Source organism: Somniosus microcephalus, chromosome 4 (genome assembly GCF_052327205.1).
Source record: "Somniosus microcephalus isolate GS21.2 chromosome 4, FLI_Smic_1.0, whole genome shotgun sequence".
Taxonomy (NCBI): Eukaryota; Metazoa; Chordata; class Chondrichthyes; order Squaliformes; family Somniosidae; genus Somniosus; species Somniosus microcephalus.
The window spans coordinates 82,914,922-82,936,144 of NC_140990.1; the positions used below are offsets into that span (position 1 = coordinate 82,914,922).

Below are 21,223 nucleotides of genomic sequence, written 5' to 3' on the forward strand. Positions count from 1 at the left end.
CTGCTGAAAGCTGTTAGCACCTGAAAACTGGCGCTATGCGCTGAATTTCGGCGCTATTCCGGCGCTGCGGCGCCCGCTGCGGTGCGGCAGGTTCGGGAAGTGCAGGCCTCCTCCTTCCCTTAAGGAGGACCTGACTGCACCCGGCCGCGGCCCGCGATAATCGTATTAAAAATGAGCCCGGCACCTCGGACAAGTGCCGGGCTTGCTTCTGTTCCGGGGGGGGGGGGGGGGGGGGGGGGAAGTCCAGGGAGGGAGCTGCGGCCAGGCGGCCGGCGGGAAAGCGGCCGGCCGCCGCGGGGCCTTTAATGCGCCGGCGCAAACTTGTGCAAGGCACCTCTGCCAGAACGTTGCTTGCGGCTGCCACGGGCGAGGCGGCCGCAAGTCAATTTCCCAGTTCGGGCGGGTTACCACGGCAACCGGGACGCTGCGCACACCGATGACGTCATCGGTGCCGGCGCAGCGCTACCGGTCTACCGCGGCGGAAGGGCCCCAGGCAATTTAGGCGCCGGCGCCAATTGCAGCGCTAGGCCCTCTAGCGCCGCAAAATCGGCGCTAAGGGCACTGAATTTCTAGGCCATAGACTTTAACAAGTTGGCTTTTAATCACTAAGATCAGAGCTAACATCTCAACACACTGACTGGCTCGCAGGAATGAGTCATACAGATCCTGGGATCTTTATGTAAGAGAAGTCAGGGGCGGAGCCAAGAGCCAAGACCTGGAACCTTCCAGGTTAGTCAGGAAAGAGGAAGTGAAACTATACACCGTGTGGGGGAGGGTAATATACATGAGTGCAAAACGAATACAGGCAAGAACGAATACAGATTTCATTACAGTTGATAAAGCAGTAAATCCCTTCCCACATTCAATGCAGGTGAACGGTCGCTCTCCAGTATGAACTCGCTGGTGTGTATAGAGGCTGGATGACTGAGTGAATCCCTTCCCACACACGGTGCAGGTAAACGGCCTCTCCCCAGTGTGAGTGCATCGATGAGTTTCCAGCTCAGATGGGTAATTGAATCCCTTCCCACAGTCCCCACATTTCCATGGTTTCTCCATGGTGCGTGTGTCCTTGTGTCTCTCCAGGTCGGGCGATTAGTTGAAGCCTCGTCCACACAAACACGTGTACAGTTTCTCCCCGCTGTGAATGGGGTGATATTTTTCAGGCTGTGTAACTGGTTAAAGCTCTTTCCACAGTCAGTGCACTGGACCACACTCACTCGGGTGTGTGTGTCTCGGTGCCTTTCCAGTCACGCTGATGTTTGAAATCTTTCCCCACAGACAGAAAAGACAAACATTTCTCCTTCCACATTCAAAGACTGATGGTATTCGGGTCCTGATAAATGGAGTGACTCTGTCAGATCTTGATGTGGTTTGGTTTGAGTTTGCGGTGTGTAAATGCTGCCCTTCTCACAGCCTGTAAAAAGATTACAAAAGCCATCACTGAGAGTCCAGGATAGAAATTGACAAGATTCTCTCCTCCTGGTTCCTGGCCAAGGGGGCCGCGCAGCGCCCTGCTGCCCCCCTGAGCCTCTCAAGATGGCGGCTGTTACCCCGGGCTTGTCACCGGGAGAAAGCCCCGTAGCTGCCGCCCCGCTCGGGGCAAACGCCCGGCCCGGAGGCTCTTGTTCGGGGCCGGAGGCCCACCCCGGGTGTTTATAAAGTCTCCCCGCCGGTTCTATTGCTCCCCTGCGCTCCGCCGTCTCCTCCCCGCTCCGGAAACTTGTCTCCACCTTCCGGCGCCATCACCCGACTGGCGGCACCCGCCCCGCACCGAGCTCTCCCTGCATCTGCGCACACCAGGCCCTGCAGCATTGATAGGGCCTATTCTCGCGCGCGGAGTGTTCTGGGTAACAACCATCGCCATTTTAGGTCAACAACAAGGTGGCAGAAAAGTGAGTGGAATAGCTGAAGACAGAGATAACTTTGGAGGAGGGACTAGGAGGAGGATGAGCTGTGTGGCACAGAGCTCGAGAATCTACTAAACGGAGTGGCTTGCTAAACAGAGTGGTAAGGGGAATTTGGTGAGAATGGGAATTGGATGCTGAGGGGGAAGGAGGTGCTCTGTAATTTAAACCAAGGAGCAAGAGTAAATAATAAATAATCGCACCGGAGGACACAGAAAAAAGTGATGTTATAATCAACACACAGCAGAGCAAATTAACATGAGTATATCAGTAAGAATATCGATATCCCTTTGTGTCTTTAGTCTCTTTAGTGTTTAGTGTTAAGCTTGACTTAGTAAGAATTTATTAGTGCAAGTAAATGTAAGTCAAAGGAAAACGAGGTAAGTGATTAAAAGCAGTTAGAATTTAAAGATGCTCATAACTGATAAATAGCAAAGTAATTGATCACAGTTCAAGAAATAAACTACAGATAACAAAAAATAAATTCATTCATTCATTAATAAAGACCAGGCAGTGTGTGGGGATTGCAGTATGTGAGAGTTTGTGAACAACGAGACTGTCCCAGACTGCCACATCTGCAGCAAATGTCTCTGCCTCATGACATTCCAGCTCAGAGTCAGTGAGCTGGAGTCCGAGCTAGAGACACTCCGACATATAAGGGAGGAGCAGGAATTACTGGATAATTTACTCGAGTACAGTCACACACCAGAAGCAAGCACAGGTGCAGGAAGGGGAGAGTGTGACTGTCAGTCAGCCGGGTAAGGGGAATGTAGGAGAAGTAGTGAAGGAAGTCCAGCAGACACTGTTTCTGTCCAACAGGTACAAAGTACTCAATACCTGTGAGGATAAGGAGAAAGACTGGGAAGGACAGCTAGAATGCTGCCCAAGGCACCGTGGAACAGGAGGCTGTCCAAGGGGTGGAGGAGCAGAGTGGAAACATTGTCGTATAGGGGATTCTATAATTAGAAGAATAGATAGTAGTCTTTACAGTCAGGATTGAAAGTCCCGGAGGATGTATTGCTTTTCTGTTGTCAGGGTAAGGGACATCTCAAAATGTCTGGAAATGAATCTGGACACCAAATCCAGGGACTACTTACATTGTGACACCAAATCCAGGGACCCACGTTAAAAGAATTCACGCACAGGCATCTCCCACCCTTTAAAATGAAGTTCGGGACCTGGAACGTCAGGACCCTCATGGACCCCAACAGTGACAAACCGGAACATTGCCCGGGAGCTCAGACGTTTCGACATTGACATCGCTGCCCTAAGTGAGACCCGGCGGGCAGGGGAAGGCCAGCTCAAGGAGCAAGGTGGTGGCTACACCTTCTTCTGGAAAGGCAAACCTAAAAGAAGAACGCCGCCTCCATGGGGTAGGCTTCGCCATAAAAAATGAACCAGTTGAGCGTCTCAGAGACTCTCCAACATTGGAAGCCCCAGACGAGACCAAAGAGGAATTTTACTCCAGCCTCGAACAATCCCTGACCCGAGTCCCAACGGGCGACAAGCTGCTCCTCCTTGGCGACTTTAACACCAGAGTTGGAAAGGACACAGACCTCTGGGGAGGTGTGATCGGCAGAGAGGGGGTAGGGAAAGCCAACTCCAATGGTACCCTCCTCCTGTCGAAATGCTTAGAACATGGCCTTGTCATAACCAACACCTTGTTCCGTCAGAGAGACAAGTACAAGGCTTCATGGCAGCACCCTCGCTCCAAGCACTGGCATCTGCTGGACTATGTCATTGTCTGAGCGAGGGACCGCAAGGGCGTCCGCATCACCTGCGCCATGACAGGAGCTGACGACTGCTGGACAGACCACTGCCTAATCTGCTCTGTCATCTCCATCAATGTAGCCCCAAAACAGCGGCGGCACCAGAAACAATGCCGCAGGAAAATTAACGCCGGAGCACTCAAAGACCCCGCTAAGAAATCCCTATTCAGCCTGCGCCTCACAAACAACCTGACAACTCCCAGTGATGCAGAGACACAGAGTGCCCACAGTGCCTGGTCTGCACTCAAGGCCTCCATAATCAGCACCTGTGAAGAGACGCTCGGTCACTCGACCAGGAAACACCAAGACTGGTTCGAAGAGAACAACCAGGAGATCCAGGAGCTAATAAGCCGCAAGCGCAAGGTATTCCTGATCTGGAAACAGCAACACAACTCAAGAGCAAGAAAGCAGCTCTACAGATGCCTGAAGGCTGAGGTCCAACAAAAAACTTGCGACCTAAAGAACAGATGGTGGGTGGAGAAAACGCAGGAGATCCAGCAGCTAGCCGACAACCACGACATGCGTGGATTCTTTAGCGCAGTCAAGACCATCTACAGCCCAAGCACCCAAGGCCCTACCCCTCTGCAGGCCAAGAACGGAGAGGTACTCATCAAGGACAGAGAGGCAGTCAGTGCCTGCTGGAAGGAGCACTTCGAAGATCTCCTTAACTGCGACTCTGTCTTCGACGCAAGTGTCCTCAACTCCATCCCGCAGCATGCTACCCGCCACCATCTCAACACAACCCCAGCCCGGCATGAGGTTGAAAAGGCCATCCGACAACTGAAGAACAACAAGGCCTCAGGAGCAGATGGAATCCCCGCCGAGGCACTAAAGCATGGCGGAGAAGCACAACTGGCGCGAATTCATGAACTAATTTCTCTTATCTGGAAGGAGGAGAGCATGCCAGGGGATCTCAGAGACGCCGTAATTGTGACCATCTTCAAGAAAGGTGACAAGTCCGATTGCGGTAACTACAGAGGAGTTTCCCTCACAGGGAAAGTCATCGCAAGAATCCTCCTCAATCGCCTGCTCCCAGTGGCCAAAGAGCGCCTCCTAGAGTCGCAATGTGGATTCCGCCCACTAAGGGGCACAATGGACATGATCTTCACCGCACGTCAATTACAAGAGAAATGCAAGGAACAGCAGCAACCGCCGTACATGGCCTTCTTTGATCTCACAAAGGCCTTCGACACCGTCAACCATTATGGATTATGGAGTGTCCTCCTCAAATTCAGCTGCCCTCAAAAGTTTGTCACCATCCTCCGCCTGCTTCATGACGACATGCAAGCTGTGATCCTGACGAACGGTTCCACCACAGACCCAATTCACGTATGAACCGGGGTCAAGCAAGACTGTGTCATCGCACCAACGCTCTTCTCGATCTTCCTTGCTGCAATGCTCCATCTCACACTCAGTAAGCTCCCCGCTGGAGTGGAGCTAATTTACAGAACGGGAAACTGTTCAACCTCCGTCGCCTCCAGTCCAGATCCAAGGTCGTCCCATCTTCTGTTGTCGAATTATAGTATGCAGACGACGCTTGCGTCTATGCACACTCTGAGGTCGAACTCCAAACCATCGTCAACACCTTCACCGAAGCGTACGAAAGCATGGGCCTTACACTAAACATCCGTAAGACAAAGGTCCTCTACCAAACTGCCCCCACCACACAGTACTGCCTCCCGGTTATCAAAATCCACGACAAGGTCTTGGACAACGTGGACCACTTTCCATACCTCGGGAGCCTACTGACAACAAGGGCAGACGTCGACAACCAAGTCCAACACCGCCTTCAGTGTGCCAGTGCAGCCTTCGGTCGCCTGAGGAAGAGTGTTTGAAGATCAAGATCTCAAACCCAGCACTAAGCTCATGGTCTTACAGAGCAGCAGTAATACCTGCCCTGCTGTATGCCTCAGAGACATGGACCATGTACAGCAGGCACCTCAAAGCCACCAACGCTGCCTCCGCAAGATCCTGCAAATCCATTGGCAGGATAGGTGCACCAACGTCGGTGTTCTTGCTCAGACCAACATCCCCAGCATCGAAGCTTCGACCACACTTGATCAGCTCCGATGGACGGGTCACATTGTCCGCATACCTGATACGAGACTCCCAAAACAAGCGCTCCACTCGGAGCTCCGGCACGGCAAGAGAGCCCCAGGTGGGCAGAGGAAACGCTTCAAGGACACCCTCAAAGCCTCCTTGAAAAAGTGTAAGATCCCCACCGACACCTGGGAATCCCTGGCCCAAGACCGCACAAAGTGGAGGAGAAGCATCCGGGAAGGTGCTGAACACCTCGAGTCTCTTCGCCGGGAGCAAGCGGAAGCCAAGCGCAGGCAGCGCAAGGAGCACACGTCAACCCAAGCACCCCACCCACCCTCCCCTTCAACCACCGTCTGCCCCACCTGTGACACAGACTGTAGGTCCCGCATTGGACTCATCAGTCACCTGTGAACTCATTTTTAATGTGGAAGCATCATTCTCGGTTCCGAGGGGCTGCCTAAGAAGAAGGAGGAGTAGCAGAGTGGGAACATTGTCGTATAGGGGATTCTATAATTAGAAGGATAGATAGTAGTCTTTACAGTCAGGATCGAGAGTCCCGAAGGGTGTGTTGCCTTTCTGTTGTCAGGGTAAGGGACATCTCAAAATGGCTGGAAATGAATCTGGACACCAAATCCAGGGACCACTTACATTGTGACACCAAATCTAGGGGCCACTTTCACTGAGACTATAAATGAAAATCAGAGAGCCTCAGTATGGGGAATGGTCATGGTGGTGAAACCTGCTCTAGTGAGGGCGAAAGGCGGGTAATAGATGAAGATATAACGGTGGAATCAGATGGTGACAGGTTATTTTCAGAAGCCGTTTTCAGGCAGGCTGATGATTGGATGTAACCAGCCCAACACCTGGATCCGCCTGTTCTTGTCCCCAAATCCCAAAGTGTAATGTCCCTGATGTCTTTTTCTGTGAGAAATGTAGAGATGTGAAAGAAGGGAAAAATCACACTCCAGCCAGGAAGAATGTTCCTTGAATGAACAATTCATGAGGCTGTTCCGTGACTCGTCTGCGTGAGGTTAATAAACATGAAATGAAAAAAGATGCGTCCAGTGACACTTGTGTTGTTAATAGTGGTTTCTAACCCTAATCACTAACTCCTAAGTCTAACCTCCAATTGACTACCCCCAACCACTAACCCCAATCCTAACCAATAACCACTACCCCCAACCACTAACCCCAATCCTAACCAATAACCACTACCCCCAACCGCTAACCCCAATCCTAACCAATAACCACTACCCCCAACCACTAACCCCAATCCTAACCAATAACCACGAGCCCCAAACACTAACCCCTAAACCTACACCCTAACCGCAGCCCCTAACAAAGGATCATTGACAGGGATCAATGGAGCAGCTAAAGACCTGATAATGGAAGTATTTGAAATAATTATCTCGATGAAAGAAATAGTGCAAGGTATGTTAGTAACAAGAGATTAAATCAATGAGACCATCAAGCTCAGAAATTACTATTACAAAGATCAGAACCTTTCAAAGGTTATCACGTGCAGTATGTGTGGAGGAGTTTTACTAACTCGAATCCACAAAGGTTTAAATTATACTGATACTAGCTGAAGTGCCCGGCAGTGCCGAGGCTTTTTCGAGGGAATGTTGTTGTTGGAAGAGAGAGAGCGACTGGGGTGAAGAGAGAGCGACTGGGGGGCAAGAGAGAGAGCGACTGGGGGGAAGAGAGAGAGCGACTGGGGGGAAGAGAGGGAGGGGAGGGGAGGGGGAGGGGAAGGGGGGGAGGAGGAGGGGAGGGGGAAGAGGGGAGGGGGAGGGGAAGGGGGGGAGGAGGAGGGAGGGGGAAGAGGGGAGGGGGAGGGGAAGGGGGGGAGGGGAAGGGGGGGAGGGGAAGGGGGGGAGGGGAGGGGGGGAGGGGAGGGGGGGAGGGGAGGGGGGGGAGGGGAGGGGGGGGAGGGGAGGGGAGGGGGAGGGCGGGAGGGGAGACGGAGGAGGGAGAGGGGAGGAGGGGAGGGGGGAGGAAGGGAGGGGAGGGGGGGAGGAAGGGAGGGGGGAGGGGGAGGGCGGCGGGGAAGGGAGGGCGGGGGGAGGAAGGTAGGGAGGGGGGGGAAGGGAGGGCAGGGGGGAAGGGGGGAGGGAGGGCGGGGGTCGCCCCCCCCCCCCGAGGTGAAGACCGCCGATTGCGCGCGCAGCAGGAGCTGAGACTGTCGGCCGGCGGGCCCGGTTGCCAGGGTAACCGTGACGCTGACCAAGCCAGAGAGAGAGATGCCGCGTCTCAGCTGCTCCTGCTGCGCGCGCGCGGCCCCCCCCGCCCCGAGGTGAAGACCGCCGATTGCGGCTGCGCGAGACGTCCGGCGGGCCCGGTTGCCAGGGTAACGCTGGACGCTAAGCAAGCCCCGCCCCCCGGCCAGCCAGAGAGAGACAGTGGGTCTCAGCTCCTGCTGCGCGCGCACCCTAGCGGCGCTGGGCTGAGGCTGGCCCTCCAGCCTTCGAGTGGGGCCGGGAGGTGCCTAGCTCGGGCGTGGGTGCGGAGGAGACGCCGAGGCTTCTAGGCCTACCTGGAAAAACGGGGAAAGGTAGGAAAATTAATGAGATTAGATAAGTTAATTACTTTCTAAATCATTTTTTTAAAAAACAATATGTGTTTTAAAAGCAACGTTTTTTTTTAAGACGTAGAAAGCGGGAAAAAGGAAAAGTTTGGAATCAAGATGGCGGCGACTCACCTCGGTTCAGAACGATAAAGCCCGGCCACACACGCACCGATTGGCCCGGCGGCACACGCCAGCAACCCGGCGTACGATTGGTCAAGCTCGAGGTCACTCTGTCGGTCGCTCTGTCGCTAATGAGCGGATAATGAGATGCTAATGAGCGGAATGTTGAAGGTTTTTGGGATACCGCGGGCGCAATTTTAGCCCGGCCGAAACGTAGATACGCTTAAAACCGTCTCGGAAGCGTAAGCTTTCTTTGGAGGTAACGCGCGCGTAGGTACGCCCTGTAACTTTCGAGTGCATACCCGCAACGCACACGTGATGACAGACAGATAGACAGAATGACAGAAGTACCGATTTATATATATGGATAACAGATTTCAAAACTTATGCAAGTAGTTCTATAAAGCTATGGTTCAAAGGAATTGCAGCTGAGTGTACTCTTTTGTGCTAACAAATCAACTGTAACTTAACTTAAAACATTAAAGGAAACTTAATAATTAAATTAATATTTCATTACCTGTGGTGATAAGCACTCCAGTCCCTGCGGAGTGCAGATGAGTTTACTCTTTTGTCGGGACCATAAACAAATAAACTGTAACTTAAAAAACCATGAAATGAAACTTAACAAATTAAATGAAAATTTCGTTGGCCACTCTATGCCTGAGACAAAGAGCCTTGTGTCCAATAAGGGGAATAAAGGCCCACAGCCTCCCCTGGCCCCGGGCCCTGAACTCGCTGCCCTGCGGTTCAGACAATCAGCCGGCGCTAGTCCCGCCCCTCGGGCTCCCCGATTGGTTGGAGGACCCACCGCCGGCTCGCTCCTCCATCCCCGCCCCGCTCGCTCTCTATTGGTCGGCCGCTCCCGTCAATCAGGCCGTGGGCCCGGATCACGTGTCCCCGAGGAGATCACGGCGTCAGTGCTCGGTCCGGGGCCTCGCGGACTCTCAGGTTTTTCTATTTCTCTTTATTCTCTCCCGATCCACCCCACCCCGCGCGATTCTCCACCCAATCGGAGCGGAGAAAACTCACTTTGCGTCACCGATCGCGACTCTGGAACCGACAACAAGGCCTTTCCCGGAATGCCCCGCGCCGACTCCGTCCGACAGGTTCCGAGTGCGCAGGCGCAGTTCCGAGTGGGGGAGGGGGTTGGTTTTCTCTGGGCATGCGCGGTTATTACCCTTGGTGACCGGGAGGGGTCGCTGTACGGGACTCGGCCCAAACCACCGTCCCGTGTGCGCATGCTCGGATTCTCGCTGTCCCCAGGAGGAGCAGGAGTGGCCATTCGGCCCCTCGAGCCTGCTCCACCATTCACTGAGATCATGCCTGATCTTCTGCCTCAACTCCATTCACCTGCACTATCCCCACATCCCTCGATGCCCTTACTGGTCAGAAATCTATCGACTTCTGTTGTGAATATACCCAATGACTGAGCCTCCACAGCCCTCTGGGGTAGAGAATTCCAAAGATTCACCACCCTCTGTGTGAAGAAATTTCTTCTCATCTCAGTCCTGAATGGCCGACCCTTTATCCTGAGGCTGTGGCCCCTGGTTCTAGAATCCCCAGCCAAGGGAAACATTCTCCCAGCATCCACCCTATCAAGCCCTGTAATAATTTTGTATGCTTCAATGAGATCCCCTCTCATTCTTCTGAATTCAAGAGAATACAGGCCGAGTTTACTCAATCTCTTCTCATATGACATAGAAACATAGAAGATAGGAGCAGGAGTAGGCCATTCGGCCCCTCGAGCCTGCTCCGCCATTCAATGTGATCATGGCTGATCATCCAAACTCAGTACCCTGTCCCTGCTTTCTCCCCATATCCCTTGATCCCTTTAGCCTTAAGAAATATATCTAACTCCTTGAATATATTTAATGAATTGGCCTCAACTGCCTTCTTTGGTAGAGAATTCCACAGGTTCACCACTCTCTGGGTGAAGAAATTTCTCCTCATCTCTGTCCTAAATGGCTTACCCTTTATCCTTAGACTGTGACCCCTGGTTCTGGACTCCCCCGCCATCGGGAACATCCTTCCTGCATCTAGTCTGTCTAGTCCTGTTAGAATTTTATAAGTTTCAATGAGATCCCCTCTCATTCTTCTAAACTCCAGTGAGTATAAGCCCAATCGACCCAATCTCTCTCTTCATATGTCATTCCTGCGATCCCTGGTATCAGTCTGGTGAATCTTCGCTGCACTCCCTCCATGGCAAGAACATCGTTCCTCAGATAAGGCGACCAAAACTGCACACAATACTCAAGGTGTGGTCTCACCAAGGCCCTGTACAACTGCAGCAAGACATCCTTGTTCCTGTACTCAGACCCTCTCGCTACGAAGGCCAACATACCATTTGCCTTCTGAACCGCCTGCTGCACCTGCATGCTTACCTTCAGCGACTGGTGCACAAGGTCCCACGGTCTCGTTGCACTTCCCCTTCTCCCAATCTATTACCGTTCAGATAATAATCTGCCTTCCTGTTTTTGCCACCAAAGTGGATAACCTCGCATTTATCCACATTATACTGCATCTGCCATGCATCTGCCCAATCACCCAACCTGTCCAAATTATACTGGAGTTTCTCGGCATCCTCCTCACAGCACACACGCTCACCCAACTTTGTGTCGTCTGCAAACTTGGAGATATTACATCTAGTTTCCTCGTCTAGATCATTTATATATATTGTGAGTAGCTGGGGTCCTAGGACCGATCCCTGCGGTACCCCACGAGTCACTGCCTGCCACTCGGAAAAAGACCCGTTTATTCCAACTCTTTGCTTCCTGTCTGCCAACCAGTTCTCTATCCAAGTCAGTACCTTGCCCCCAATCCCATGTGCCTTAACTTTACATGCTAATCTCTTATGCGGGACCTTATCGAAAGCCTTCCGAAAGTCCAAATACATCACATCCACTGGTTCTCCTTTATCTATTCGACCAGTTACATCCTCAAAAAATTCCAGTAGATTAGTCAAGCACGATTTACCTTTTGTAAATCCATGTTGACTTTGTCTGATCCTGTCACTGTTTTCCAAGTACTCTGCTATTCCATCTTTTATAATGGACTCTAGCATTTTCCCCACTACCGATGTCAGGCTTACCGGTCTATAATTCCCCGTTTTCTCTCTACCACCTGACAATCCCGCCATCCCAGGAATCGATCTTGTGAACCTTCATTGCACTCCCTCTATGGCAAGTATATCCTTCCTTAGGTAAGGAGACCAAAATTGTACACACTACTCCAGGTGTGGTCTCACCAAGGCCCTATATAATTGTAGTAAGACTTCTTTAGTCCTGTACTCAAATCCTCTTGTAATGTCGCAGGCTCCTGACTGTCAATCAACCAACAGCCAGAAGAGGTCACTGGTGAGACCAGTGAAGAAAGAAAGACTTGCATTTATATAGCGCCTTTCACCACCACCGGACGTCCCAAAGCGCTTTACATTCAATGAAGTACTTTTTGAAGTGTAGTCACTGTTGTAATGTAGGAAATGCGGAAGTCAATAAGCGCACAGCAAGCTCCCACAAACAGCAATGTGATAATGACCAGATAATCTATCTTTTTGTTAAGTTAATTGAGGGATACACATTGGCTAGGACACCGGTGATAACTCCCCTGCTCTTTCCCACATTACAACAGTGACTACGCTCCAAAAGTACCTCATTGGCTGTAAAGCACTTCAAGACATCTGCTGGTCATGAAAGGCACTATATAAATGGAAGCCTATCTTTCTCGAAATAGTGCCATGGGATCTTTTATATCCACCTGAGAGAGCAGACAGAGCCTCAGTTTAACGTCTCATCAAAAAAACAGCACCTCCGACAGTGCAGCTCTCCCTCAGCACTGCACTGGAGTGTCAGCCTAGATTTCGGTGCTCAAGTTTCTGGAGTGGAACTTGACCCCACAACTTTCTGACTCAGAGGCGAGAGTGCTACCAACTGAGCCACTGGCTGACACTAAAGAACAAGCAGTTCTGACGAAAGGTCATTAACCTGAAACATTAACTCTGTTTCTGTCTCTACAGATGCTGCCTGACCTGCTGAGTATTTCCAGCAGTTTCTGTTTTTATTAAAGAAACGAGGGAGTGATTGCTGACAGGAAGAATGTTGGGTCGTCCTGCGCATGCGCACCTCCCTGGCGACTGAGGCGAAACATCGACTCGCCCCCACCTGAGCCACGCACGCATACCAGATGTTGCGGCTCCGCCTGCGCGCCCGATGTTCCAACCGCGGGGTTTTGTGCGCTGAGCATGCGCGTTGCGGACCGATCGGGACGGGCAATTGTGGAGCAGGGGGGAGAGCGCAGGGGCCATGAGCACATGCGCGGGACTCAGCGTCAACAGAGCACTTTCTGGAGCGCTGGGGCTTGTGGGTATTACAGCCGCCATTACTGCTGATCCTTTCAACCAACCTGTGCAGCAGCAGGAGCCTGAAAATCAGCTTCACTGCCCCTAGGGTCGGAAAGGGGAAAATTAAACAACAGTTTGCCTCTGATCCTTTTCTGAACTCAATTTACAGGGATATAGAAGTGGAGCAGTTACAGGCGGGAAGCTCAGACCAAACATCACGTCAAGATCTGACAAAGTCGCTCGATTCATCAGGACCTGAATATCATCGGCCTTTGCACATGGAAAGAGAAAGCAGCGATCGCAGCGATGACAAACCGCACACGTGTTCGGTGTGTGGACGCGGATTCAGCCGATCGCCTGACCTGGTGAGACACATGCACCGTCACACCGGGGAGAAACCGGGTAAAGGTGGGGACAGCGGGAAGGGCTTCCGTTCCCCATCTGCATTGGAAGTTCAACGGCGCAGTCACACCAGGGACAGTCCGTTCACCTGCTCCGTGTGTGGAAAGGGATTTGTTTGTTCATCCCACCTGCAAACACACCAGAGAGTTCACACTGGGGAGAGACCGTTTAACTGTTCTGACTGTGGGAAGAGCTTTAAAAACCCCCAGGATCTGAAGGGACACCAGCTTGTTCACACTGATGAGAGACCATTTCAGTGTCCTAACTGTGGGAAGAGCTTTAAAAGTCCCCAGTACCTGAAGCAACACCAGCGAGCTCACACTGATGAGAGGCCGTTTAACTGTCCTGACTGTGGAAAGAGCTTTAAAAGCTCCGGGGAGCTGAAGGGACACCAGCGAGTTCACACTAACGAGAGACCCTTTAAATGTTCTGATTGTGGGAAGAGTTTTAAAATCCCCATGGAGCTCAAGCAACACCAGCGCCTCCACACAGGGGAGAGGATATTCATCTGCTCTGAATGTGGGAAGGGATTCACTCAGTCATCCAAACTGCAGACACACCAGCTTGTTCACACTGACGAGAAACCCTTTAACTGTTCTGACTGTGGGAAGAGCTTTAAAAGCTCCGGGGAGCTGAAGAGACACCAACACCTACACACTGGGGAGAGGCCGTTCACCTGCTCTGTGTGTGGGAAGGGATTCACTCAGTCATCACACCTGCTGGCACATCAGCGAGTTCACACTGGGGAGAGGCGGTTCACCTGCTCCGTGTGTGGGAAGGGATTCGCTCAGCCCTCCAACCTGCTGGTACACCAGCGCGTTCACACTGACGAGAGACCCTTTAAATGTTCTGACTGTGGGACGAGCTTTAAAAGCTCCGGGGAGCTGAAGGGGCACCAGCGACTTCACACTGGGGAGAGACCCTTTAAATGTTCTGAGTGTGGGAAGAGTTTTAAAAGCCCCCGGGAGCTCAAGCAACACCAGCGCCTCCACACTGGGGAGAGGATATTCATCTGCTCTGAATGTGGGAAGAGATTCACTGAATCATCCCACCTGCTGGTACACCTGCGAGTTCACACTGACGAGAGACCCTTTAAATGTTCTGACTGTGGGAAGAGCTTTAAAAGCTCCCAGGAGCTGAAGCGACACCAACACCTACACACTGGGGAGAGGCCGTTCACCTGCTCCGTGTGTGGGAAGGGATTCACTCATTCATCCAACCTGCTGGCACATCAGCGAGTTCACACTGGAGAGAGACCATTCACCTGCTCCATGTGTGGGAAGGGATTCACTCATTCATCCCACCTGCTGCCACATCAGCGAGTTCACACTGGAGAGAGACCATTCACCTGCTCCATGTGTGGGAAGGGATTCACTCATTCATCCCACCTGCTGCCACATCAGCGAGTTCACACTGGAGAGAGACCATTCACCTGCTCCGTGTGTGGGAAGGGATTCACTCAGTCATCCCACCTGCTGGTACATCAGCGAGTTCACACTGACGAGAGACCCTTTAAATGTTCTGACTGTGGAAAGATCTTTAAAAGCTCCGGGGAGCTGAAGGGACACCAACACCTACACACTGGGGGAGGCCGTTCACCTGCTCCGTGTGTGGGAAGGGATTCACTCATTCATCCAACCTCCTGTCACACCAGCTTGTTCACACTGACGAGAGACCCTTTAAATGTTCTGACTGTGGGAAGAGCTTTAAAAGCTCTAAGAGCCTTAAGGGACACCAGCGTGTTCACACTGATCATAGAATCTAACAGCACAGAAGGAGGTGATTCGGCCCATCGTGTCTGTGCCGGCTCTTTGAAAGAGCTGTCCAATTTAGTCCCAAACCCCAGCTTTATCCCCAGAACTCTACAAACTAGTCCTCTTCAAGTACATGTCCAATTACTGTTTGAAAGTTCCTGTGGAACCTGATTCCAGCATCCTTTCAGATGGTGCGTTCCAGATCTTAACAACCCTCTGTGTGAAAACAATTCTCCTCATTCCCCTCTAGTTCTTTCAGCAACTATTTTAAATCTGTGACTGTTGGTTACTGACCCACTTGCCAGAGTGAACAGATTCTCCCTACTTGCTCGATCAAAACCCCTCATCATTTTGAACACCTCTATTAGGTCTCCTCTTAACCTTCTCCGCTCTAAGGGGAACATAGAAACATAGAAGATAGGAGCAGGAGTAGGCCATTCGGCCCCTCGAGCCTGCTCCGCCATTCAATGAGATCATGGCTGATCATCCAAATTCAGTACCCTGTCCCTGCCTTCTCCCCATATCCCTTGATCCCTTTAGCCTTAAGAAATATATCTAACTCCTTCTTGAATATATTTAATGAATTGGCCTCAACTGTCTTCTGTGGTAGAGAATTCCACAGGTTCACCACTCTCTGGGTGAAGAAATTCCTCCTCATTTCTGTCCTAAATGGCCTACCCCTTATCCTTAGACTGTGACCCCTGGTTCTGGACTCCCCGACCATCGGGAACATCCTTCCTGCATCTAGTCTGTCCAGTCCTGTTAGAATTTTATAACAATCCCAGCTTCTCCAATCTCTCCACATAACTGAAGTCCCTCATCCCTGGTACCAGCCTTGTCAACCTCCTCTGCACCCTCTCCAAGGCCTTGACATCCTTCCTAAAGTGTGGTGCCCAGAACTGTACACAAGACTCCAGCTGAGGCCAAAACCCTGCAGCTGAACAAAACCCTGGTTAGACCACACCTGGAGTACTGTGAGCAGTTCTGGGCACCACACCTGAGGAAGGATATATTGGCCTTGGAGGGAGTGCAGCGTAGGTTTACCAGAATGATACCCGGACTCCAAGGGTTAAGTTACGAGGAGAGATTACACAAATTAGGGTTGTGTTCTCTGGAATTTAGAAGGTTAAGGGGTGATCTGATCGAAGTTTTCAGGATATTAAAGGGAACAGATAGGGTAGATAGAGAGAAACTATTTCCGCTGGTTGGGGATTCTAGGACTGGGGGGCATAGTCTAAAAATTAGAGCCAGACCTTTCAGGAGTGAAATTAGGAAACACTTCTACACACACAGGGTGGTAGAAGTTTGGAACTCTCTTCCGCAAATGGCAACTGATGCGAGATCAATTGTTAATTTTAAATCTGAGATTGATTGGTTTCTGTTACCCAAAGGTATTAAGGGATATGGGCCAAAGGCAGGTGTATGGAGTTAGGTCACAGATCAGCCATGATCTCATTGAATGGCGGAACAGGCTCGAGGGGCTGAATGGCCTCCTCCTGTTCCTATGTTCCTAACTAGTGATTTGTAAAGGTTTAGTGTAACTTCCTTGTTTTTGTATTCAATGGCCCTATTTACAAAGCCAAGTATCCCATACACTTTCTGAACCGCCTCACCAACTTGCCGCGGCACTTTCAAAGATTTGTGAATATGGACCCCCAGGTCCCTCTGCTCTTGCACCCCCTCAAAATAGTCCCATTTAGATTATACGGCCTCTCCCTGTTGTTTCTCCCAAAGTGCATCACTTCACACTTATCCTCATTTAATTTCATCTGCCTTGTGTCTGCTCATTTCACAGTCTGTCTCTGTCCTCCTGAAGTCTGCTACTACTATGCTCACTATTTACTACGTTGCCAAGTTTTGTATCATCCGTAAACTTCAAACTTGTACACCTATACCCAAATCCAGGTCAGTTATATATAACAAGAAAAGCAATGGTCCTAATCCCGACCCCTGGGGGAACCCACTGCATACTTCCCTCCAGTCAGAAAAACATCCCTCAGCACTGCTCACTGCCTCCTCTCCCTTAGCCAATTATACCCAAATTACCATCAGCCCTTTAATTCCCTGTGCTTCTATTTTCCGAGTGAGTCTCTTATGTGGTACTTTATCAAATGCCTTTTGAAAGTCCATATATACAACCTCTACTGCACTACCTTCATCAACCTTCTGTTACTTCATCAAAGAACTCAATCAGGTTAGTCAGACACGATTTACCTTGAACAAATCCATACTGGCTGCCCCTTATTAACCCATGCTTCTCCAAGTGAGAATTAATTTTGTCCTTGACAATGGTCTCTAGTCGTTCACCCACCACTGACATTAGACTGATTGGCCTGTAGTTACCAGGTTTATCCCTCTCCCCTTTTTTAAACAGGGTGTAACATTTGCAATCCTCCAGTCTTCTGGCACCACTCCCATATATCTGAGGGAGATTGAAAGATTGTGGTCGGAGCTTCTGCTATCTCCACCCTAGCTTCCCTCAGCAATCTAGGACACATCACATCTGGACCGGGTGACTTGTTAACTTTGAGTGATGACAACCTATTTAGCACCTCCTTTCTATCTATTTTTATCCAATTTCTCTACTCCCCCCTCCTCTACTGCGACATTAACTTCATCCTCTTCTTTTGTGGAGACAGATGCTAAGTACTCATTCCGTACCTCAGCCATGCCCTCTGCCTCCGTATGATGAGCTCCTATTTGGTCCCTAATCGGCCCCACCATTCCTTTAACTCTCCTTTTACTTTTGATAAGTTTATAAAAGATTTTTGGGTTCCCTTTTACGTTACCCACTAATCTTTTCTCGTATTCTCTCCCTTGTGTCAGCTGTGGCTCAGTGGGTAGCACACTCGCCTCTGGGTCAGAAGGTTGTGGGTTCTAGTCCCACTCCAGGGACTTGAGCACATAAAGCTGGGCTGACACTCCAGTGCAGTGCTGAGGGAGTGCTGCACTGTTGGAGGTGCTGTCTTTCTGATGAGACTTTAAACTGAGGCCCCGTCTGCTCTCTCAGGTGGATGTAAAAGATCCCATGGCACTATTTTGAAGAAGAGTAGGGGAGTTATCCCCGGTGTCCTGGCCAATAGTTATCCCTCAACCAACATAACAAAAACAGATAATCTGGTTATTATCACATTGCTGTTTGTGGGAGCTTGCTGAGCACAAATTGGCTGCCGTGTTTCCCACATTACAACAGTGACTCCACTTCAAAAGTACTTCATTGGCTGTAAAGAGCTTTGACATGTCCGGTGGTTATGAAAGGCGCTATATAAATGCAAGTCTTTCTTTCATATATCCTTTTTCAATTTCCTCCGCACTCTCTGTATTCTCCTGGTTTTTGACTGTATTCTGTATCTGACATTTGTCATAAACCTCCTTTTTCTGTTTTATTCTAACCGCGATATCCTTTGTCATCCAGGGAGCTCGAGCTTTGGACGCCCCATCTTTCCTCCTTATGGGAATATGCTTGGTTTGTCCCCGGTGTCAATTTTTGTTTTATAACGTGAAGCGCGTTGGGACATTTTACTACATTAAAGATGTTATATAAATACAAGTTGTTGTTATTGTCTGAAACTAACAAATTTCAGAGAGGAAAAATAACAGTATTTTTACTCCCAAATATTAAATATTTTGTTCCACGGGGTTTATTTGCTTTTATTCATGAATTTAAAAAGTCTCTATTAAAACCTGAGCCAGTGTGTTGTGAGACAAAGAGCCTTGTGTCCAATAAGGGGAATAAAGGCCCACAGCCTCCCCTGGCCCCGGGCCCTGAACAAGGGACTGGAGAAACTCGCTACACTGCAGATCAGACAATCAGCCGGCGCTAGTCCCGCCCCTCGGGCTCCCCGATAGGTTGGAGGACCCGCCGCTGGCTCGCTCCTCCAGCCCCGCCCCGCTCGCTCCCTATTGGTCGGAAGCTCCCGCCAATCAGGAGCCCGGGTCACGTGTCGCTCACCGACTTTACTAAGAAAGCCTCGTGCGGTCGCCGGGCAGAGCTGCAGGTTGGCGAGAGCGGGGTCGGGAGATTAATAAACTGCGGGTAGGCCGCGCCGCAGGGTTTATAAAGTTGGAGTGATTTATAATGGTTCCGCCATTCAATGAGATCTTGACTGATCATCCAAACTCAGTACCCTGTCCCTGCTTTCTCCCCATATCCCTTGATCCCTTTAGCCTTAAGAAATATATCTAACTCCTTCTTGAATATATTTAATGAATTGGCCTCAACTGCCTTCTGTGGTAAGAGAATTCCACAGGTTCACCACTCTCTGGGTGAAGAAATTCCTCCTCATTTCTGTCCTAAATGGCCTACCCCTTATCCTTAGACTGTGACCCCTGGTTCTGGACTCCCCGACCATCGGGAACATCCTTCCTGCATCTAGTCTGTCCAGTCCTGTTAGAATTTTATAAGTTTCGATGAGATCCCCTCTCATTCTTCTAAACTCCAGCGAGTACAAGCCCAATCGACCCAATCTCTCCTCATACGTCATTCCTGCCATCCCAGGTATCAGCCTGGTGAATCTTCGCTGCACTCCTTCCATGGCAAGAACGTCCTTCCTCAGATAAGGCGACCAAAACTGCACACAATACTCAAGATGTGGTCTCACCAAGGCCCTGTACAACTGCAGCAAGACATCCTTGTTCCTGTACTCAAACCCTCTCGCTACGAAGGCCAACATACCATTTGCTTTCTTAACCGCCTGCTGCACCTGCATGCTTACCTTCAGCGACTGGTGCACAAGGACACCCAAGTCTCATTGCACTTCCTCTTCTCCCAATCTATTGCCATTTAGATAATAATCTGCCTTCCTGTTTTTGACAACAAAGTGGATAACCTCGCATTTATCCACGTTATATTGCATCTGCCATGCTTCTGCCCAATCACCCAACCTGTCCAAATCATACTGGAGTTTCTCAGCATCCTCCTCACAGCACACACGCCCACCCAGCTTTGTGTCATCTGCAAACTTGGAGATATTATATCTAGTTCCTTCGTCCAGATCATTAATATATATTGTGAATAGCTGGGGTCCAAGGACCGATCCCTGCAGTACCCCACTAGTCACTGCCTGCCACTCGGAAAAAGAGCCGTTTATTCCAACTCTTTGCTTTCTGTCTGCCAACCAGTTCTCTATCCAGGTCAATACCTTGCCCCCAATCCCATGTGCCTTAACTTTACATGCGGGGCCTTATCGAAAGCCTTTTGAAAGAATTAATCGTCAAATAACTATTTATTTCAAAATATAAAGCAGTGATTTGAAATGGAAAGACTTGCATTTATAGAGAGGCTACTGTAATCTCAGGATGTCCCAAAGCGCTCTACAGCCAATTAACACTTGTGTTGTGTTACAGGGGGTCAGGGGAATTTTTATAACACAGGAGGGGCCTCAGAGCAAAAAGTTTGAGAACCCCTGATCTACACTGTCCCATCCAACACTCCCAGGGCAGGTACAGCATGGGTTAGATACAGAGTAAAGCTCCCTCTACACTGACCCATTAAACACTCCCAGGGCAGGTACAGCACGGGTTAGATTCAGAGTAAAGCTCCCTCTACACTGTCCCATCAAACACTCCCAGGGCAGGTACAGCACGGGTTAGATACAGACTAAAGCTCTCTACACTGACCCATCAAACACTCCCAGGACAGGTACAGGGGCGTGTTACCAATACCTCCCCTGGATACCAAGGCTAGGAGAGGCACTCTGGAAGGTATGGAGAGCTGGGACTTGTCCATGAGAGTAACTGAAGGTATGAGAACTGAAACAATCTAGAGTAATGATTATTTGTGTCTCAGTGGGAGCACTCTCTCTCTCTATCTATCTCTCTCTTGTCTCTGTGTCAGGAGGTTGTGGGATCAAATCCACCTCCAGGGACTTGAGAACACAATCTGGGCTGACACTCCAGTGAGTACTGAGGGAGCGCTGCACTGACAAGAGGTGCCGTCTTCGGACGAGATGTTCAAGCGAGGCCCCATCTGCCATCTCAAGTGAATGTAAAAGATCCCATGATGTTATTTCGAAGAGCAGGGGAGTTCTCCCTGGAGTCCTGGCCAATGTTTCTCCCTGAACCAACATCACTAAAACTGATCATCTGGTCATTATCACAGTGCTGTTTGTGGGATCTTGCTGTGCACAAATTGGCTGCTACATTTCCTACATTACAACAGTGACTGCTCTTCAAAAGTACTTCATTGGCTGTAAAGTGCTTTGGGATGTCCTGAAGTTGTGAAAGGTGCTGTATGAATACAAGTCTTTCTTTAACAAAGGAGAAAAGGCCCAAAATGGAACAGTCGGTAACAGGACATCAATTAGTCTCCTCTTATCTTAGAGATGCCA

The 21,223-nt window shown here is 50.3% G+C and overlaps 2 protein-coding genes across 2 annotated transcripts in view; one reads left to right on the forward strand and one right to left on the reverse strand.

The window, feature by feature from the left end:
* The window catches only part of LOC147119375 (uncharacterized), a 28,034-nt gene extending 13,129 nt beyond the window's left edge, over positions 1 to 14,905 (forward strand). Inside the window, 2 exon segments of the mRNA XM_085984086.1 lie at positions 12,930 to 14,724; positions 14,727 to 14,905. Coding sequence (XP_085840212.1) covers positions 12,930 to 14,724; positions 14,727 to 14,905 — 1,974 coding nt within the window.
* On the reverse strand, positions 257 to 9,128 carry LOC147119376 (uncharacterized). The gene is made up of 2 exons (XM_085984995.1): positions 8,920 to 9,128; positions 257 to 1,414 (listed from the first exon to the last, which is right to left on the reverse strand). The coding sequence occupies exon 2, from the start codon at positions 1,054 to 1,056 to the stop codon at positions 676 to 678; it is 381 nt and encodes a 126-aa protein (XP_085841121.1). The 5' UTR covers positions 1,057 to 1,414; positions 8,920 to 9,128; the 3' UTR covers positions 257 to 675.
* Positions 14,906 to 21,223: the final 6,318 nt, after the last annotated feature.